This window comes from Aspergillus sydowii (assembly GCF_001890705.1).
Source record: "Aspergillus sydowii CBS 593.65 unplaced genomic scaffold ASPSYscaffold_7, whole genome shotgun sequence".
Taxonomy (NCBI): Eukaryota; Fungi; Ascomycota; class Eurotiomycetes; order Eurotiales; family Aspergillaceae; genus Aspergillus; species Aspergillus sydowii.
Window position 1 is genome coordinate 1209630 of NW_024467865.1, and position 21146 is coordinate 1230775.

Consider the following 21146-nt stretch of genomic DNA (forward strand, 5'->3'; position numbering starts at 1 on the left):
ACCAGAATGGATGGTTGCCGAGCCCCATATGGTACGCGGTACGCCAGACGGAAGCCGACTCCACGGGGAATATCCGAGAAGATTTATATCTGTACGGCTTTCTTCGTTCGGGGCATAGCCGAAGCAAAGCAGTAACCTCAGATGTCAGAATGGCTGCTCCAGCAGAGCGGAACTTCAGTAAAGGGTTTTTTTTTTTTTTTTTTTTTTTTGAAATATTCATGGAATCATGAAGGATTGTTCGTATACAACCCCCGAAACCAGCAGTCCAGACCGGAAACAAGCTGAGACTCGAGGGGTGAAGAAGGGGTTCGTCCAGTCAGAGCACAACCGACTGACCGCCTGTGCCGGTTTCCCGAACTTTCAACAATCAACTGTGAAGAGAATGAAAGAGCCAAGCCCCCACCGGCTTTCTTTGATCCAGACGACTGGCGAATCTGGCTGAATCTGGTGTACAATGCACATATCCCCTCTTCATGCAGGAGAGTTGAAAGCGGACGACCAGACTCGGCCAGACCTCGTATCAGAGCATGTGCCAACATGGACAACCTGCATGGCAGCACCTGTCAATGGCCCCACTGTTCCACTTTTCGAGGAGTCTAGAAACCTCGGGCAGAAGGCCGGCCATATAGTCACGTGGTATGCTACACTATGGAAGGTGTGAAGACTGAGATGAATTCGATTGAACTATCAATATCTGGAGAGCTTATCTATCCGAAGTTGATCGTCTGCGCTAATAATGGCCGGGCTTCATTCAACCAGTGCGCAACATAGAAGTCTGGGTCTTGTTATTCGATGAAAACACTTAGTTACTTGCTGTTCCCTCCACATAGCCATGACTCGAAAGAGCCAAATCACAGCATGACTCCATGACTTCCCTTGATCTCCAAACCCTTCTTAATAGTGAACTGCTCGTCAAAATTAAGGATCGGCCCGTGCGAAATACTATCTACTCCATTTATCCATTACGTAGGCACTTCATATATTAACTTACACCAAATTGATTACGTGAACCTAATGACATGGTGGGTGATCAGCCTCGCTACGCGAATGCAAAGCTGCAGGGGCTGGCAAATCGACAACGTCCAAGACCTCGCTTCGTTTGGATAACTTAAAGACTTTTTAATTTGCTCGTTTTGATTCTCAAGAAGCCGAGGGCAGGGATGGCGCAATGAGGACTCTAAGCGAACGGGCGGAGAGGGGGCGCAGGGGTTCAGTGCTCTAACCGAACCGACTAAATATTGGTGTCCCGAGTCCCAACTGCGATTCTACAGGCGTTAGCGTTGATGTCTTGATGAGAGTTGAATGGCTCCGCAACCCGCTTCGCTTCGAGGATTTGACGTCTTTGGTGGCTTGCTCGCGCTTTGTGGTCCCATGAAAATTATGTTGTTCATTCACTACCTCTTTCTCCCTTCTTAGTGAAGACCTTCGGAAGGGGAGTCCAGGCTCACAAGGGTGTCTATAAAAGCTGTAAGCAAATCGCGTCCTACATAGCTCATCCTGAAGCCGATAAGAATGATTAGTCTGAGATTTGCATACGATGCTGGCTGTTATTCTCTTGTGCTTCGCCGTGTTCGGCTCCCTCTACATCTACCGTATGAACTCTGCAATGAGCGGGATCCCTGAAGAGGCCCGCAAGTTGTCCCCTCGTCGATTGAACATCGATGAAATCAGGGCCGCATATAAGAGGGCAGTTCACAACCCCGTTGATGTAACCGAAAGTTTGCCCCCAAAACAGGGGCGGCGCTACATTGTTGTTGGAGGATCTGGTACGTTGGGAACATTTCATAGAGCTACTGCATGAACGTCATGTGCGGTGGCATGGATAAATTATGGCTGCTGACTTATTTAGGACTTGTTGGTAACTGGATTATATCGCATCTCGTGGCTCGGGGGGAAAACCCAGCAGCTATTCGAACCTTAGATCTTGCATCACCTCGTCGTGAACTCCTTGACCTAGGTGTTACCTTCGTCAAAACAAATATCGTTGATGAGATTGCTGTATATGACGCATTCACACAACCATGGCCCGACTCTGTCGTCGATCTGCCGTTGACAGTGTTCCACAACGCTGCTATGATTCGACCAGAAGACCGCCACAGGGCCTTCCTTTCTATTTGCCGTAAAGTGAACGTCGGCGGGACCATTAATGTGCTTAATGCCGCCAAAAAGGCGGGCGCGAGCTGCTTCGTCTCAACATCTTCCGGCTCCATTTGCATGCGCTGCCCTAATTTCTGGACTGCGCCTTGGAAAAATACACCGAAGCACTTTGTACAGGTCCTGAGTGATGCAACTGAAACCCCAAAGGAGCACGATGAGTTTTTCGGAAATTATGCGGTGTCAAAACGAGAGGCAGAAATCATCGTACGGGAGGCCGATGATATCAAAAACAACTTCCGTACGGGCTGTATCCGACCTGCAAATGGAATCTATGGTGTTGGCAGCGAGACGTGTGCAACCCTCATTGGGATTTACCTGAAAATGGGCGGTGGTCCAACGTATGTATCCATTCCCCATGTTCTCATGAACTTCAACAGGTGCCAATCGAGATGTGCAAGTTGGAACCCTAACTAATTCATGCTTTTTTAGGTGGGTTCCCCATATAATCCAAAACTTCGTCAACGCGGAAAACGTATCCATCGCGCATCTTCTTTATGAGCAACGGCTCATCGAACATACTAAAAGCCCACTCGACCTACCAAATATCGGCGGAGATGCTTTCATTGTAACGGATCCAAATCCAGCCATCTCGTTCGGCGATATATACTTGCTTTTAACGACCCTCGTCACAACACCCATTCAATTCTCATACGTACCCCCGGCCCCGATGCTCATACTGTCCCATTTCGTTGAGTGGTACGTCCTGCTACGGCACTTCTACCTCCCCTGGCTTCCCGAAATCAGGCGCGACTTGGGTCAAATGCAGCCCTCTGTCTTTTCTATATCCAATGTCCATCTCATTATTGACGATTCGCGCGCACGCAAATCCCCTGAACAGGGTGGGTTGGGATACGACCCGTCGATAACTTCGTTGGATGGCGTGTGTAAGGAATTGTTGCATTGGAATCGCCTTGCTGCTCGGAAGGGGGCTGCTGCTATTATGGGGAAAGCAAGGTCGTATTGAGAGTATTTTGTAACATGGCCACTCCCCATGGACTATCTAGTAGTTATACAATTAATACCACCTAATTCATTTGTACGGAATTCTCATATCATTCATTTAATTTGTAGTCTTCAATGGAAGACATGGGTATCCACAGCACTAACTCCATTAGATAATAACACTGAGTAGTCAGATAAGACGCTCAGATAGTAGCCCCAGAGTCCCCAAGCCACGTCATTAATGTAATCCACACCTTACAATAACCAGCAAATCTGTATAGCTCGAAGTTTAAAGGGTGAATTGTCCAACAAGACGGAGCGAAGCGACGGCGCACGGCACTTTGTGTGACCTCTGTACCCAGCCATAGTTTTAAACACTGCAACGTGCCTTGGCACATTACGGGGTTTGATATCAAAAGATGGCCTTGTATATATCCTTTGGTGCCTGAAATAGACTCGGAATAGAATCATGGATGCAGCTCGTTCAAGGGTTCCAAGTCTCCTTCCAAAGTCACTGCCGGGATTTCGGGGCCAATAGCATTAGAGTGCATGCTCTCCCGCAATTCCGAGTCGTCGCACATATTATGTTTGACATAGCCCCGCCTACCGGGCATGCTGCTGTGCGTATTGTCGTCTCTGTTCAAGAATCTTCACTCGCACGTCCTCGGCGGCGAGTTCAACGTCGAGGATGGCGCCAACACCGCGTCGCCATGTCTCTTCCAGCCCGGTAAGCTCTCCTTGGCTCGCCTCCTGTGCGATCTTTCGTTGTTTGTTGACACTCTCCGCCGCCTCCTTTGACTCCGCCAATTCCTTCTCAAGTACTCTGAGTATGTCCTCCAATTGGGAATTTCCGATCAACCACGCATTCTTGCCGCTCTCTTCGAGGAGTGTGAGGTTCTCATGCCGTGAAGACAAGTGCGAACTAGCTGTGTATGCTTTCCGCAACGTTTGACGCCATTCATCGAGATCTGGTACAGAATTAGCGGAGCGAGTTGGTGGCTCGGGAGCCTCGTAGCGTGAAAGGTCGACTCCGCCAGTAAGAGGCTGCCCAGCCGCCTTGCGCTCGATTTCCTGCTGGATACAGGGGGTGAATTTGGGTTCGGCGAATTCAGGAATCGATGGATGTGTTGAGGATTGATAATCTGATGAAAGTTCCGCTGCGATCAATCTCTCTGCATTGGCCCGAGCCTGGGTCGATGGTGCCGCATCGATATCTGTACCATGTTATTAGAACTTCGGCTTCAAATTATCGCGGAAAGGCACTTACACGGGAGGGAGTCGTGGGATTCATTAATCAAAGGCATTGTGAGTATGAATAATTGAATGCGCTGACAGTTTACTTCAGTTCCACGTAGGGACTTGGGGAATGTTTAGCAGGTAGCGATCTCGATTCTCGACAGCAACATGTTCATCAAGTCAAGCTCATCTTTTTGCTCAGTGCTAGTAAATCACGTGCTAATTGATTAGTAACCATATCATTTGAGATGGTGCCTTCCTAAAATGGAAAATGTGGGGATTACCTAGTATTCGATCGGGCAGGCGCGATCTGCCGCCGGGCGCCGAGGTTCAGTGGTCATTGTCAATGAAGTCAATGAATATGATCATTTAGTTCTACCATCACCGTGCACGCTCGAGGCATACTTCTAGATCGCAGCAAACATTTCTACCTCCTGTCAGTCACTATGTCAATACAGAGTACGTCACGTCCATACACTGTATTGCTCTGGATTTTTGTTCCTCGTTGGTTTAGATACTGACCAATGTGCAGCCACAACTTGGCCCTGAGGCATGTTACCTAAGTTAGTCTCCAGCTCCATCAGCACATGCCCGCGATCATCGCACTCTTCGCAACTAAGTTCTCCGCTCGAGCTCAAGGAACCCGCAGATGACCCTCCCTCTTTGACGAATCTTTCTGACTACTGCGCGGGGGCTCACAAGTTTGTCCAATCAGACAGTATTGAAAGAGGGCACGACAAATCCAAGGGGAGAAACAGGATTGACTTTGATGCGACCTTGAGCTGTCTGATCGCCAATAGAACCTTTCCGTCGACCCCCTTCTTTCCAAGAGAGGTTGAAAAATATTCCGAGGCGGTCGTATCCAGGAACGACCCTGGTAAGTTCCTCGGTCATCAGTGCTTTAAACTTCTCGTCCCCTGACAGTGATGAAGAGAATAAATAGTCTCGGCCTCCCTGCGTGGAACAATATTCTGATGTCATAATATTCCACAGGGCTTGGAGTGCGTATCCATCCTTTTGCACCCTGAAAAATGGCGAATAACAGGCTCAACCTCGCTCTTGTCGGGACGTTTGTCATTGCTGTGATATTGCTGCAAACCCTCTCGGTGCTTCACGATTCAAAAAAATCTCCAGCATTTCAAGTGAAGACACAATGGGACGATCGGTCGTCAAGCTACGTTGACGATGATGGCATTCTCCTCCTAGGGGCTGGTAAAGCCGATATAACTGGGTAAATCCAATCCTCCCACATGCCCCCGACTCGAGTTACTAATAGAATATATACAGGCCTGTTGTGGAGATAGGTTTTGGTGGGTTTGCCGACCTCGACCAGATTGGTACAGGTCTTCGCCAAAGAATCTATTCGCGAGCATTCATCGTGGCAAACCCTAATAATCTCGAGGAGACTTGGATCTATGTAATCCTTGATACCTTAACGGGGGACACTGGAGTACGACACAGTGTTTTAGAGAAACTTGCTGGCTTGGGCAATGAATACGCGCGATATGGCGACCACAATCTTGCCCTCACAGGCACACATTCTCATTCAGGTCCAGGCGCGTGGTATAATTATCTCCTTCCTCAAATTCCTAACAAAGGCTTCGATAGGCAGGGCTTCAATGCAATTGTAGATGGTGTATTGCTGTCCATAAAGAGAGCTCATGAGAGCCTTGCTCCTGGTCGCCTTACTTTCGGCACAACACACATTGAGGACGCAAGTATCAACAGAAGCCCATATTCTTATGAGGCAAATCCCGAGGAAGAAAAGGCACGATATTCTTCCAACGTTGATAAAACATTAAGCCTCTTGAGATTTGACAGGGAGAGTGACAACAAAACAGCTGCTGTCTTAACGTTCTTTCCGGTACATGGCACATCACTTTACGGCAACAATACTCTCGTCACTGGAGACAACAAAGGTGTTGCTGCCTGGCTATTTGAAAGAAGTGTCCAAGATGATTCGAAATTCGCGGATAACTTTGTGGCTGGTTTCTCCCAGTCTAGTGTCGGCGACACTTCTCCCAATATTCTTGGAGCATGGTGTGAAGATGGATCTGGTGAGGAATGTCGCTACACAGACAGCACATGTGGTGGGAAAACCGACAAATGTCACGGGCGTGGCCCATTTTTCCGGGAGAACGACCAAGGTGCAAAGAGCTGCTTTGAGATTGGACTGCGGCAATACACTGCTGCCAAAGATCTGCATGATCAAATGAGTACCAACGCCATCCCAATCCGTAAAAGCTCTCAAGTCAGTTCATTCCACCTCTTCGAAAACTTGGATGGCTACAGTTTCCAGTCACCATTCAATTCTAGCACTCTAAGCACTTGCTCGGCAGCTCTTGGGTTTTCCTTTGCCGCTGGTACTACTGATTGGCCTGGTTATTTCGACTTCACTCAGAACGATACCACGCCCGCGGAGCGTAACCCGCTGTGGTACATTGCTCGAGGATTTCTTCATCAGCCGACGCCCGAGCAACAGGAATGCCAACAACCGAAAGAGATCCTGCTAGATGTTGGAGACCTCAGCTTACCCTACGCCTGGTCTCCAAACGTAGTGGATATTCAGCTCCTTCGTGTAGGGCAGCTGATGTTTGCGATTTCCACCAGCGAAGTTACGACCATGGCGGCACGGCGCTGGAAAGACGCTATTGCAAAATCAGCAAGCGAAAAGCTCTCAATTACTGATCCCCTAGTAGTTTTGGGCTCCCCGGCGAACAGTTATGCGCACTACGTGACCACCGAGGAGGAGTATGGTAGGCAACGCTATGAAGGGGGCTCAACTCTCTACGGACCAAATACACTAGCTGCCTATGTCAATTTAACGCTGACTTATCTCCCTTATCTGGACGAATCCGCCCAGGGAGAGGGTCGATATCCTGAGCCGTCCGGAATCGAGCCACCAATCAACACTGATAAATCTCTGAGTTTTATTCCCTCCGTTGTGTACGATGGCCATCCAATTGGTAAATCGTATGGGGACGTTATTACTTCTGCTGGAAATGCTAAATACACACCGGGCGATAAAGTGAGCGCCACCTTTGTCGGCGCTAACCCGAGGAACAATTTACGATCAGAGTCTACTTTTGCAGCAGTCGAACGACAGACGGACAGTGGGGATTGGGAAACGGTGCGCAATGACGGCGATTGGAACCTTTTGTATCACTGGAAGAGGACGAATACCGTCTTAGGATACAGTGAGGTCACCCTGGAGTGGGAGATAGAGGACGACTACTACTCTTCCGGGAGTCCTCGTCCAGTACAAGCCGGGGTCTATCGGTTCCATTACTACGGAGATGCTAAGGGCGTCAATGGGAAAGTAGAGGCTTTTGAGGGAATTGATGAGCCCTTTAATGTTGCTATTTGAACGGCGCGTGCGGGATTGCCCAAGTTATGATAACAATCAATGTCTGAGCTAGCTACTCTGCCAGGGATATTCGATTTATTCTTAATTTTACTAGTCCATTAGGCTTCACTGTATCCTGGCTATTATTCGACAAACATTTAACTCCATTCTATTTCTGCCGGTGCTGGTGTTTCAGGGTTGGCGCCTCTGAGCTCCCAGCGCCAATGACTTTTATTGTTTGCAGTGCATCACGATCGTCCTTTGACGCGCGCCAGTTGGATTTCTCTTCACAGCCAACCATTCAGCTCGGTCCAGAAACTAGCTCAAAGCTGCTCCATCGTCTGCAGAAGGCGACGACCCAGGCTCGCCCAGGCAATCAGAGTCCTAAATTTGGATCCTGGAGAGCCCATGGTCCTGCTGCAGACATCGCAAGTGTTACTAACTTACTTGTCTTGCGTCTTCCCTTTGTCTTTCCTTCCTCCCTTCATTATTCCTCTCTTTCAGACTACCCAGTCGTTATGCCTCTTGCTAATATATTCTAAAAGGGCCCCTGCATCGTTACTGCGGTGACCTCGCTGGCTCAGTCTGTTAGCCGCCTACACTCTTTTTCTACGATTCTCGCAATGATCGCCCTCTTTTTTATTCTATTGTCTTTTGCTTCGGCTGGCCCGATTTTTCTATTTCATCCTAATAGGAGTGACGCACTGGATTTCGCGTCAACTGCTTCGCTCTCCTCTATCCACCCTCTCGTGGCCAGGGACGACGTCGACGTCGACGATGACCCGCTGCTGGTGGTCCCAGTCAGCCCAGACGCCAGTGATTTCTCTACTATGAACTCAGGGACGTCGGAGGCTACTCATATAGAAACCGATACTACAACCGATACACCTCGTCCAACACCTACAGCAACAGAGGCCACCACTACGAGGAGCATGACAACCTCCTCACCCTCCGCTACAGTTACTGGGACCACAACACATACTCCAACTCCAACACCCACACCCGATGAGGCCACAAATACGACGAGCATAGAAACTTCAACTACTCAGTCAGGACCTCCATCTAGCTCATCTACCCACTTAACAGCTGGGGTCATTGAGGAGCTTCCGAGCACCCACTCCGTGTTAAGCACCGGCGAGCCTACCTCCGCGCCTCTAATTACGTCGTCTGCATCTTTATCTACATGCTCAGATGGCACCCAATCTGGGAGTGAAAGCTCATATGGCTTGCAGATGCCAACGACCAGTACAATGCCAATTCCAAGTACGACTCAAATTACAACTACCTCTTCACAACCATTAATCCCAGTAGAGACAAGTTCAAGCATGCATGGGATTAAATATACGCCGTCATCATCACATCCGATTGTACCTGGCGTCACGGGCGCTCAATTTTCTGCCGGCCAAGGGACAGGCTCGGTTGCAGAAGATACAACCAGAACACAATCTTCTATGGAGACTCAGACACAAACAAGCTCTACTCCCATAATCCCTACAACTACCAGCCCAACTGGTGCCAGTAATGGTATGACAACTGCTCCGACAAACCCCACTATAGTCAGGGTTACTCCTGGCACAGGTTCTGGATATCCTACGAGCGAGACGATATTCCCTGGGGGTGGCTCTGGAGGTGGATCTAGCTCAATCATTGTAACTTCGACTTTCGAGTCGTCACCAGTACCTTCCGTTACCTCTGCGACGACGCCCACGTCGACATCTACGAGTTTCGAAGAGGCGCCTAGCCCAACAGCTACTATCACGGCAACCTCGACCATTGCGCAGACGTCTAGTTTAGCAGCCGATGGGCTGGAGCCAACAACCACAGCCACATATGCAACTCCTAGCCCCGTTGCTCAGAAACCTAGTTCTACCACCACTGTTACAGAGGTCTCTACAGTTGTGATAACGTCCACGTTGCCAATGGATACGACTTCCAGCCCCGTCGCAGAGGGGGAAGCAACCCCGACAACAACAGTCACAGCGACATCCACCATTGTGCAGACATCCACTTTAGGAGCAGAAGAGCCAGCGCCAACTACAACTTCCAACCCTATCACAGATGCCGAACCCGAGCCCACCTCTACAACCACAGTCATGGTGACATCCACCATTGTCCAGACGTCCACATTACCAGCCGAGACAGAAGAGCCCGAACAAACAACGGCAACTACAAGTGCAACTACCACTCCAGACCCCACCGCTGAGGAAGAACCAACTTCTACAACGACAGTCACAATGACATCGACCATTGTCCAAACGTCTACACTCCCCTTGGAAGAAACTTCAGAAATCCCTCAGCCCCAAGAAACATCCACTGTTGTTGCCACGAAAACGGAGACTCTGTCAATGACAACTACTGCGACGGCAACAGAAACCGTCACGTCCGCACCCCAGATTAACCAAAATAGTAGCGGCGTTGGTGATGGTGATGACGACTTGGCGGTTATTCCCGTCACGCTGCCTCAGTTCGCTACGATCACAGTTACTGTGACTACAACCGTTACGGAAAAAGAGCCTGCAGAGACTGTGACAGTTACGGCGTAGTGACTTTTTTCTGTCCTTACTTTCCTGTATAATTACCTAATTTGACTTGCATTTCCTGTACGTAGCGATATCATAGCATTTTAATTATGCTTGGGGGAAAAGAATCAACACACAAAATGAACATTTACTTGGTATATTACGTAGAAATATGTAGACATAAAGCATTGCATTAGTAGGCACCTAAATTTGGGAGGTCTGATAAATTTGGCGTATATTTCAATTCATGTTCAAGTGATCTTGTTGATAAATGCCGAGTACATACACATATCCTTCTCATACCCGGTTTTTGCAAATACGCCCTGCTTTGCCTAGCTTTACTCGGGACTCCTTAAACCGTTAACCCCAAAATGTACATCGGTTAACCTAAGAAATCGCCTCATTTCTAGGTCACTAAGAAGACCTCAGGACTTTAACCTTTTTCAGCCGCAATGGTGTCTCCATTTTAAAGTTATTGCGGCACCATCTGAAGCCGGATGTTTGGCTGTTTAGAGCTCATCACCGAGCCCAAAACATCCGAACAGAGTACGGTGTAAGAATAAAAGCTAAAAGTGGGATCAGCGATGTGGGATTTCTGACCCACGCTGATCAGGTTCTCGTGACTGCGGCGGGGATTTGGATAGAACGCGTCCAAAATGGTGGGGGTTCACAAGGATGAGTACTGGGGTTCCAAAGAACCTGCTAATCCCCACTTTCACAAGTACTCCGTAGAGTCCGAGTTAATACCCACTGTCCATACTCCATTGTCTTCATTTCTGTTTCGAAATAATGAAGACGAGCGGTCCACAGAGATTTTGATGGTGTCCTCATTGCACTGTGTTGGTGACGCGTTATTGTTGTTTCGCTAACCAAAGGTTTTGACGTTCAAATTTCAGATAATAAGCCACCTGCTTCGGCGAACTTGGCCTGGTAGGCCTTTAAACTGGCCCACTGGCGCAATTCCTCTTCGTCACGATCATGGTCACTCAGGTAGCTCATTGCTCGGCCCTGTGTCTGGGGACTAGCAGGCGCCTTCGTGGCTGAACCTACGCCTTCCAGGCGAACCAGAGTATCTATAAATGCGTATAAATACCTCTCTGCTTCGGTTTTGGTGAGAGGTTGAGGCCCCGCCATGGTCGGAGTGGGTGAGAATTGCGATGTGGATTTGGATAAATCTAATAAGGTGGATGCGATTTGGCGGATTTTGGATGTCTAGAATGCTGGTTATTATTAGGGCTCTACTTATAGAACGCGGCCAAACTTACCACACTTGAGCCGTTAGGCTCCATATTGATCTCGTTGACGGATTGCAGGAGGACAAAGAGATCTCGAATCACCAATCTTCGCTCTTCAATCATGGTATTGCTAATATGGTCGCTTGCGTCGCTTCCATTCCGCACAGTTGAAGCCATGGGAATAGGTTCATTGGGCTGGGGTTGGTACATTTTCCAGGCTTCATGAAGGCTCCAGTACTTCTCGACCAAATATGATCGAGTCGCAAGCTGGCTGGCGTATATGTTGGCCTTTTGTATCTCATACTGGACATGGCGCCTCTCTGACGAACCCAATTCTTCATTATCGAGCGCCATCTTGACATCTTCCTCCTGGTCCAAAGGACCACCTTCCGTCATAAATAATGACAGCTCCTTTGGAACATTCGCCAGCGCCAATTTGCTTTTCTGCAAGCATTCGTATATGACAAACCTTTGTCGATCCCAGTCAAATATTTGTCCTGCCCCGAAAGCAGTTTCCCAAGCCGATATCGGATTGTAAGAGCTGTATACGCGCACGTTGGCATTGAATCCCACAAGTCGAGAGACCCTGTGAGCCGGTTGCGATTCTACGTGGTTTGGAAACATGTATTCATCATCCACCTCTAGAGGTAGAGGCGGATAGCGCTCGGTTGGAGTTTCAGGGGGAACATGGAGTGTCGAGTCGTGAGAGCCCATCTGCTGCAATGTCCGGTATCCGACTAGCGTTGTATAAAATAGACGGCGGCCAAGTTCCACATCGAGAGTGCTGACTGGATTTTCATTCGCCGTATCCTGCGACTGGAACGACGTAGAAGAAGCCGGGCTTGTGGGACCCATAGGTGGAAGACGGGGCTGGGGCGGGTTGCACAGGTTATAAACATGTATCATCGTCATGCACTCTGCAAAATAGGATCTGCATGCTCGAATGTTCCAGACGTAGCCAGAACAGAGACCGAGAAAATAGCTGGTAGCAGCATCGTACACAGTAGGCGTGCGGTCAAGATATCCAGATCCCCGCGCTTCAACGGCTATGTCACGACACCTCTTAACCAATGCAGTGGAATGCGGAAAGGCCGCCCTTTCCTCGGGTTTCAAATGCATTTTCGGTCTGCGTGGGAAGGACGCCACCAATGATCCGATCATGCCAGCCGTCATGGCTAAGAAGGTGTTATGGGTGAGGTCTTCCCTCCGACTGAGGGCAGCGCGATATGTGGGTTCATGGGGGACGGGGACCAGCGGGTGGATATACGTAAAGTAGTCGTCAATAAGCAATTGGATCGTGGGCAGCGAGCAAATCGACTCCAGAGATAGTGTGCCTGAGGTGGCCGGAATTCCATTCCCCGTCAAAGAGGGCGACGACTGCGAGGCTTGATCCGGCGAAGGCGAGTTCGAGGCGCCATAAAGGGCCGGCGTCTCTCCGAGCTTCTGTTTCTTGAAAGCTTCGGCATGGCGATTTGGCGGACCACGTCGTCGAGTCGGTCTCTCGTATGTGCAAGGAATGTTCAGGCTCGCGCACGACCGACAGGGGGGTCCGCTGGTGTCGCACTACCCCACGCCCACCGAGTCAGTCTATTTGGGGTAGCTTTCAACTGGGGAGAGCTCAGATATGTGCGACATACCTTGACCTTTCTGATACTGCAGGCATCGCAGGCCTTCTGTAGCCGGGTTCGTTGGTCCATTAATGCGCAAGTCGTTGAGAAGCGGTTTCCATAGCTGTGCTTTCATGTGGTCATGGTGGTGGGTCGATGGGAGCTTCAAGTAGCCGGGGGACGGCGGAATTAATGCATTACGAGCAGGCACATTTTTTAGGCGGCGCTGCGAGAAACGATCGGACGACAGGGGGAGGGTGCAAAGAGGAGAAAAACGGGAAGGGGAGGATGGGGGGAAAGAGGGACGAGGCGACTGAGACTGGATCACGACTGGGGAGGCCCGGAACTAGAGGACTAGACTACGTACTATGAGAGATTTCTGGAAACATCATTAAGGTTTACCACGAGCACAAGTGCAACCAAGACGCGCCCGGAAGGCTGCCCCGACTTCCCGCTCCACGCCCCCAGTCACTGCGACGGCCATCACCAACATTTTCCCTTCCTGGCATCTTGTGCCACTGGCTGCTGTTGGCTCGCCCTTCGATATAGCCGCAGATCCAGACTAGCCATTTCGGGCACTCGATTTCCTGCATGATGAATTCATAATGGGGCCATTGCCATGAGGCGAGGTTCTACAGTCGGCACTGCTCGAGACTCGACACCGAGGAGCAACTTGCCAACTACACCGTGTGAGCCCGCAGTCCACAGCCAGGGATAGTATGTGCAAGGGAGCACTCAGCATGCCCTTTCTCAACTCTCGTGAGCCATGACGATTGTGAACCGGCTCTGGACGGCTGATCGACAACGTGCTGAGGGAACATTCGAGACCTCGCAACTTCGCAAGTCGATACGAATGGACGGGGACCACGGCCACGCACTGAACTCTATTCGAAAGACATGCAGGAGGAAGCCAACCAACTCGAGTCTTATTCCAGGCACACACACACACACACACACACACACACACAAAGCCGTTAGCCCGTCGGGAATCAAGAGTAATAATCAACTGACAATCCCCCGCGGCTGACGAAGACCAAAGGGCAAGAATCGAGATAATTTCACGGAGCCTTCTTGGCCCACATCAGGCAAATGTGATGCTGCCCAAAGAAGGGTCTTGTCTCTTTGAGTCTTAAGGAGTGACGCTTAAAGCCATTTACCTGTGGGGTTACCCCTGTGGTGGGCCGGGAGTGCGGCTGCCTGGGATTCGCTGCCCGTTCGGACGCGAGACGGGGATCGTCAGAGAGACTCCTCCAACGTCCGGAGGAGTGCTCTTCCTGGCAGTCCGGCCAACAGACATCGGACGAGTTAACCTTCCTGGATAGCCAAATCTCATAGAATACACTTCTCTCGGGCGTGGGATGCCCGCGAATGAGAGGCAGGATGGACAGGGAATCATTCCTGTGAAAGCAAAAGGGCCTCTGGCCTCTAATTCCTGTTGGCACGTGGGGAATAATAAAACAGATTACAAGGGCAACGAGGATTCCAGCGCTTCCAGAAAAAGGCTGCGACATATTCGCGAGATGCGATTGGAAGTCCACCACAGTCCACGCCTCGTCCCATATCGGATTGACTTTGAGTTTGGGGCGACGAATTGCACTTTGCGTACCAGATTAAGGGCCGATGGCCAGATCAGAATTCCAAATCAGTTATTACGTGAAATTGTACATGGTATCGGCTGAGTAATAGAAACATGGATGCTGAAACGCAATATCGAGATTATGGCATGGTGTCATCATTATCTTGATAAAGTGCGTCTCGTTCCGGCCGGCTGCTCAGTAGAGGCCGCCGGTTTTCGATCTCAACAGCCCACAACGCCGCACCAACAGCAGTTGACATCAGAAAGAACATGGAAAACACTGGGATCAACTGGAGAACCAGAGCCACTGTTCCAAATCTGTCATTGGTGTGAGAGGCTAGATAAGCAAGCGTTGGGTCAGGGCATATTAACTTACGTGGTATATTGTAGTTGTCTTTTCCGAATCCTCTCCTTCCTCTGCGGCTTAGAAAGGTCCAGCAGCTGGAAGTACCGCCAGTGGTGGAAAGGTCCGCCGCGGTAGCCAGTCAGGATGAGAAACATAGGGGTGCCCGCGACAGGAATAAAGTTCAGCGGGAGAAGAAGGATGAACTCCAGAATTTGCCGCAGAGAGAAAGGCGAATACACTGCAGTCTGTGTGGGTTTGCCCAATCGTTTGACGACATCGTCACCCTGAGGGTATAGTACTCGAGAGGCAGCAACCAGCTCCGCCTGTCCCTCGCTCACCATCACCGCATCAAATATATCCACGAGAGTCTCATCGACGAAGAACGCCTCGAATAGCCCAGCAACAATAGCAGCTCCTTCTCCCAGGACCAAAAAGGCACCGCTGACCCATGCGCCGGAGCCTTGAAAGATGGCGAGGAAGGCTACTTGCGGTAGATATGCGAAGAAAAAGAGGATAGTGTATATAAAGGCAGAAAGAAGGACGATTGGTATTAAGCGAGTCTTAAATAAAGGCCAGAGGAAACGACGTGATGCGAAATAGTAGATTCCCTAGATCAAGGCCGGGTTAACCAGAAGATCGCGTACAAAAGAGCAATGAGTGCAAGGGAGCGAGCATACGCGTAGAGGAAATAGCCAAGCGGCTTTCCCCAGATCCCAATACATAATAAGCCCCGTCCAGAAATTTTTCAACGATGACACCAAGAGAGCAAGATGGACGTATGCGAGAACGATCAAAGACCCAAGGTTGCCTGCTGAGCTTCGGTGTCCATGTTTCGGCTTCCAAATGTCATTGTGGCAGAAGCGGAATCCATCCGGGCCGGTTCGAATCGGTGCCTTATCGATAAGCAGGCGGTGAGGGGTGGAGCTATATAAGCCCACAAATTTCTTCCCTGGCGCCTTTTTTCTCTTTCCTTGCTCAACTGATCACACCTTCTTATTCACTCTGAAGTCCTCATCTCTCAATGGATCTTTCTGGAGGGGAAATAGAAGGTTAGAAAGGATTTATCTCCGCCGACTTACCCCAAATTCTTCTTCTCCCTCGTGGAGCGTTTGGAAAAATTCTTCTGCGGTACATTACCTCAATCGCTCTGTTATTTTGTAAATCTCGACCTCCGCTCAACTGACTCTGTCTGACGGAGAGTAGAATACCGTAGAAATCATTAGCGGCCACTTGAGTCTTTGCCATCGCCGAGTAGCATCAGGGTTTAGCTAGTGCTCAGCGTTTTGTCAGCTGCCTGCCAACTTGGGACCCCGATACGAATCTCAACGATCACAGTTGACCTCCGTCGACAAATTGCTGAGCGTTTATCGGGACTTGCTCGCTCTTGTCACTGCAAACGGATGCTGCTTAATTTTCTAAGTAAATGGCTTCGTCGGGCGAATCTGAATCCAACTATGCCGTCTTCCGCGAGTGCGTCTCTAGCGTCATCATCGCAAGAAGCAACCAGCATAAACCAAGCAAGGCACCCAAGCGGAGACTAAATCGGTCGAAGAAAGCAAAAAAGGAGTGCAGTGCAGAAAGTTCCACCGATGGACTGAAGAGTTCCAACACAGCCGGTGATGGAAACCTGGAAGAGCTGGCTGATTATATTGATGTACGACACCTCCATTTTGCTAGATATATATATCAGGATAAGTATAGCCAATATTTCTGTATACTAACGCAAATATAGTTCATAGCAGCAGAAATTTTCACCACGCTCCCGGGTCCTCTCCAATCTCTCTCCTACTCCGCAATCCAACACTCTCCCGCCCTCTCAGAAACCTACTCCGTGCCCCTCAGCCCCTCCAGCCTCGAATCTCTGTCCAACCCTATCCCCAGCACTGTAACAGACACATTATCCACGTACACCCCCGACCTCGAGCTCCTCTCGCTCCTCAACAAGGCTTTAACCGAGTACATCCCATCCGTAACACGCCCACCGCCAGTTTGGGTAAGCACGCGCGCCGAGGCCTGCGAAATCTGCGAGCGCGATTGGATCCCACTCTCGTATCACCATCTCATTCCGAGGGGCGTGCATGACAAGGCCATAAAGAAGGGGTGGCATGATGAGTGGATGTTGAACAGTGTTGCTTGGTTGTGCCGGGCTTGTCATAGTTTTGTGCATCGCATGGCGAGTAATGAAGAGTTGGCGAGGGAGTGGTTTACAGTGGAGAGAATCCTGGAGAGAGAAGATGTGAAGGATTGGGCGAAATGGGTAGGGAGGGTTCGGTGGAAGGCTAGATAAGTGGTTTTCACCTTCTTATATATATATTACGTGCTGGAAGTAAGATTGTAGTATATTACATTGTCATGAAAAAAAACTATATAAATGTAAACCTTCTATATTATTTCATGGTATCCGTGACAGTAGTGTTGCTATAATAGTACAAAGGGTCCTGTAATCCAACACCCAAAAAGCAATAGGAGTATATGCTTTATACAAGGTTGAAGAGAAAGTGCAATAAAAATACAATATCGGAAGAGTAGAGCGGAAGGACGGTTAGAGATGTCTTTTCTCGAAGATCTCCTCGTAGCATTGGATCTGGTCGCCGACAGCAAACCCCGTCCAGTCTTCAAATGCAATACCGCACTCGGTGTCTTTGCGCATTTCGGTCACGTCTTTCTTGACGTTCTTCAAGGATGATATTGAACCTGAACCACTATTAGTGACACTTCGGACTCGGATGTGGATTAATGTGGGTTGCCTTACCGTCATAGATAGTTTCCTGCCCTCTCAATACGCGAACCTTCTTTGTACGGTTGATCATTCCATTCCGTACTTTACATCCAGCAATGGACGTCTTCACTCGGCTCTTGAGTGAGATTTCGAAAATCTGGCCAATTTCGGCTTCTCCGGTCACGCGATGCGTTACCGTAGGCGCGAGTTGCTCGCTCAGTGTATCCTTGACATCATCCACAAGCTTGTAGATAACATTATGATCCATGATATTGACGCCCAAGGATTCTGCCATCCGAGACATGGCCGCGTCTATGGGCATGTTGAAGCAAACGAGATGGCCGCTGGAGGCGGCGGCAAGCTCGACATCGGACTCGCTAACCGGTCCCACCTCCGAACGGAGCACTTTGGCATAGACCTCATTGTTTCCGATGGCTGTTATCGAGTTCAAAACAGCTTCGGCTGATCCGTCAACATCTGCCTTGAGCACGAAATTAACTGCCTTGGGTCCAGACGATTTCTCTTCCATCGCTGACTCTTCGTCTCCTCCCGATTCCCTCTTCCGCTTCTCAACCATATCACGACGTGCCTCGTTGATGGCTGTTGTATCCTCGCCCAATTTCTGGTTTTCTTCCCTCTCGAGCCTGTATTCCACGACATCTTTAGCGTGCTGTTCGTCTCCGGCCTGAAGTAATTCTGTGCCGGCCGTAGGTTGGTCTCTCCAGCCATCTATCTCAACTGGCGTTCCAGGAGTAGCTTCAGAGATAGAAATCCCGGCTTCGTTCCTGAGCGTGCGGACACGAGCCCATGTGCTGCCGGCGACGAGAATATCGCCAGGTCGGAGGGTACCGCGTCGGACAAGTACGGTTGCTACACGACCGTAGCTCTTCGTCGTACCCTCAATTACCCATCCCTCAACGGAACCGTTGGCGTCGGCTCTGTGGTCCAAAACCTCGGAGAGAGTGACGATGGCTTCCTCGAGTTCTAGCATACCTAGACCGGTTTTCCCGCTCACCCCGATTGCCTGGACATCACCACCATAGTCTTCTACATAAATGCCGTGGGCGGAGAGGTCTTGTTTGACCTTCTCAGGGTGAATGCCCTCCTTGTCTATCTTGCTGATTGCCACAATGATAGGTACCTTGGCACTCGTGGCATGTTTGATGGCCTCGACCGTCTGCGGTTTAACGCTGTCATCTGCAGCCACCACTAGGACCACAATATCCGTCACGTCCGCACCACGCCGGCGCATATCTAGGAAAGCCGCGTGGCCAGGAGTATCCAAGAACGTGATCTTTTTACCAGATGGCATCGATACAGAGAACGCACCAATGTGCTGAGTAATGCCTCCATGCTCCGATGCAGCAACAGATGACTCGCGCAGCCAGTCCAGAATAGTAGTTTTACCATGGTCTACATGGCCCATGATGGTGACAACAGGAGGCCTGGTCGGCCAGATGGATTTGTCCTCGGGCTCGGGAGCGGCCGTGAGATCCTGCTCGGCGCCCGTATCAAAGATCGGTTCGTAACCAAACTCAGTAGCTATCAAGCCAGCTGTTTCGGCATCAAGAACATGGCTGTAAGAAACGTCTTCAAAGCCCATCTCTTCCATGCGCTCAACGAATTGTGCGGGACGCATGCCGACAACGTCAGCGAAATTGCTGACACTGATAAACTCGGGAAGATATAACGGGCTCAGCTCTGGTTCCACCTGCTTTTGCCGAGATCTTTCTTTTTTCTGCTTCTTACGCTCCTCGCGGCGATGATGATACTCATCGACGTCAAATTCATCGACTTCCGCTCCGCTCTCACGATAGCCACCTTGTCGCTTCGGCTTTTTATCACGAGATTTCAGTCGATCTGAAGATAGGTCTGTCTCCCGCTCGGCTCTCCCAGACTTTTCAAATTTCGCTCGCCTGTGACGCCGTAAGCCCAGCTCTCCCATTTCATCCTCCGGATCAAATCTTGAAGCCAAGTGCTTTTCAAGCGCTGCTTTTCTATCGCTTGATCGGTCACCCGTTTCGAGATCGTGGGACAGGGCGGTCCTGCGAATCTTGATGGACTCTCCAATTGTCCCTCCGCCAGACTCTGCGGAAGGGTCAAAGCGAAGGTCTCTCACAGTATTGGAGCGAGGTTCTCTCGTAGTGTCAAAATGAGAATTTTCTGAGTCCTCATATGGGCGTGGGTTCCGTGTCTTGCACCTTGGACAGAAAGTATGCCTCGCAAAGCATCGATTACGGCATCCAGGGCAAAGCCAGTCTCCAGGACGTTGCTCTCTAAACGTGCCACGATATTTTTCTGCGTGACTCACTGCTTCTGCAGATGGATTTGGATCCCGTGTGTTACATCTTGGACAAAACATGTGTTTTCCAAAGCACCGATGGCCACAGCCAGGGCAAATCCAGTCCCCTGGACGGACCTCTCTATCAGTGCCGCGATTTAGAATTGTATTGGCCTGATGTCGCACAACTGGTCTCCGCGCTTTGCACATCGGGCAGGTCATATGTTTGCCAAAGCACGTAAAACCACAATCGGGACAAACCCAATCCGAATCACGCAACTTTCTTGGGACCGCTCCAGGGCCAGCAACTTCGTATTCCTTGCGGGGCTGAAGAGCCTCGCTTTTCTTGTCGCCGATAGAGAAAGGTGGTTCAATCTTCCTTGCCCGCCAGAGATTGGCTGCATTTGATTTAGAGCCGGCGGATGTTTTCTGTTGATCCTGGCGCGGTCCTCGAGGTGTCTGCGAGTGTCGCGTATTCTGCAAACCTGGAAATCGTTGCCATGAGCCCGAAAGCTTTTGATTCCCCTGTTCCCGTTGTTGGCTTGCAGAGTTGAACAACGAGTCCCGAATGGTCTGTTCCTCTGGGCTTAAAGTTGCGGGCTGCTGCGGAATCGATGGTCTTTGCCATTTTTGCCAACTCCGAGCCTCTGGTTGCCCCTGCTGCTGCTGCAGCTTTTCGTGACTCGCAGGTTTCAATCGCAAAGCATCCCGAACGGCCTGCTCCTCTGGACTAAGGGCTGGCTGTGTTGACCTACTTGCCCAGCGAGGACCAAACTTCGGCGTCGGCCTCGTGGAGGAGGAATCGGTCGTCGCATCTGAATTACTGGAAGAGGGATCATCGGACGAATTCAATCTGGAAAGGGAGGGATAGAAGTATCGTCGTGGAGGGTGAGCTACACCAGCATCCCGCAATCGGGCTGCACAGGGCCAGTGGACAGCATGACAACGGGAGATCTAGAAGATTGTATCAGCAGAGCCCAAGAAGTTATGGAGAATGGCTATTCAGAATAAGACATACCCGCACAATGGACCGCCTGTGCATAGTTGGCAGCCTCTTGTCGTTTTCCTCGGATGATCTCTCCAAGCTCCGGCAAAGCACAGGAAAAGAACCAAAATCTCCGCCCGCCAGTTTTGGTTTCCCGACTCCAACTCACGTGCGACCAATCGGAGGCCGCCAATTTT

The 21146-nt window shown here is 50.1% G+C and overlaps 8 protein-coding genes across 8 annotated transcripts; 4 read left to right on the top strand and 4 right to left on the bottom strand.

Moving 5' to 3' along the window:
* Positions 1-1537: 1537 nt before the first annotated feature.
* Positions 1538-3121, top strand: ASPSYDRAFT_91044 (putative 3-beta hydroxysteroid dehydrogenase/isomerase family protein; the record flags this gene model as incomplete). Its single annotated transcript, XM_040852426.1, has 3 exons — positions 1538-1766; positions 1850-2495; positions 2587-3121. 3 exons carry the CDS (start codon positions 1538-1540, stop codon positions 3119-3121), a joined length of 1410 nt encoding a protein of 469 aa, XP_040701568.1.
* A 581-nt stretch (positions 3122-3702) lies between these two features.
* ASPSYDRAFT_154329 (pre-mRNA-splicing factor SPF27 family protein) lies at positions 3703-4403 on the bottom strand (the record flags this gene model as incomplete). The annotated part of the gene is made up of 2 exons (XM_040842359.1): positions 3703-4313; positions 4367-4403. The coding sequence occupies 2 exons, from the start codon at positions 4401-4403 to the stop codon at positions 3703-3705; spliced, it is 648 nt and encodes a 215-aa protein (XP_040701569.1).
* Positions 4404-5126: 723 nt separating this feature from the next.
* Positions 5127-7925, top strand: ASPSYDRAFT_46982 (neutral/alkaline ceramidase). The gene is made up of 3 exons (XM_040847347.1): positions 5127-5212; positions 5329-5566; positions 5623-7925. The coding sequence occupies exons 2-3, from the start codon at positions 5367-5369 to the stop codon at positions 7700-7702; spliced, it is 2280 nt and encodes a 759-aa protein (XP_040701570.1). The 5' UTR covers positions 5127-5212; positions 5329-5366; the 3' UTR covers positions 7703-7925.
* Positions 7926-7956: 31 nt separating this feature from the next.
* ASPSYDRAFT_1084181 (uncharacterized protein) lies at positions 7957-10351 on the top strand. The gene is made up of 2 exons (XM_040839891.1): positions 7957-8944; positions 8993-10351. The coding sequence occupies exons 1-2, from the start codon at positions 8305-8307 to the stop codon at positions 10222-10224; spliced, it is 1872 nt and encodes a 623-aa protein (XP_040701571.1). The 5' UTR covers positions 7957-8304; the 3' UTR covers positions 10225-10351.
* Positions 10352-11085: 734 nt separating this feature from the next.
* On the bottom strand, positions 11086-13132 carry ASPSYDRAFT_59218 (uncharacterized protein; the record flags this gene model as incomplete). The annotated part of the gene is made up of 3 exons (XM_040849664.1): positions 11086-11412; positions 11466-12998; positions 13073-13132. The coding sequence occupies 3 exons, from the start codon at positions 13130-13132 to the stop codon at positions 11086-11088; spliced, it is 1920 nt and encodes a 639-aa protein (XP_040701572.1).
* Positions 13133-14758: 1626 nt separating this feature from the next.
* On the bottom strand, positions 14759-15686 carry ASPSYDRAFT_91049 (EI24 domain-containing protein; the record flags this gene model as incomplete). The annotated part of the gene is made up of 3 exons (XM_040852427.1): positions 14759-14936; positions 14995-15572; positions 15642-15686. 3 exons carry the CDS (start codon positions 15684-15686, stop codon positions 14759-14761), a joined length of 801 nt encoding a protein of 266 aa, XP_040701573.1.
* Positions 15687-15948: 262 nt separating this feature from the next.
* On the top strand, positions 15949-17295 carry ASPSYDRAFT_46990 (HNH endonuclease). Its single transcript, XM_040847348.1, has 2 exons — positions 15949-16618; positions 16697-17295. The coding sequence occupies exons 1-2, from the start codon at positions 16388-16390 to the stop codon at positions 17249-17251; spliced, it is 786 nt and encodes a 261-aa protein (XP_040701574.1). The 5' UTR covers positions 15949-16387; the 3' UTR covers positions 17252-17295.
* ASPSYDRAFT_46993 (translation initiation factor 2) lies at positions 17285-21056 on the bottom strand. Its single transcript, XM_040847349.1, has 3 exons — positions 20983-21056; positions 17717-20918; positions 17285-17658 (listed from the first exon to the last, which is right to left on the bottom strand). Exons 1-3 carry the CDS (start codon positions 21004-21006, stop codon positions 17507-17509), a joined length of 3378 nt encoding a protein of 1125 aa, XP_040701575.1. The 5' UTR covers positions 21007-21056; the 3' UTR covers positions 17285-17506.
* Between the last annotated feature and the right edge of the window lie 90 nt (positions 21057-21146).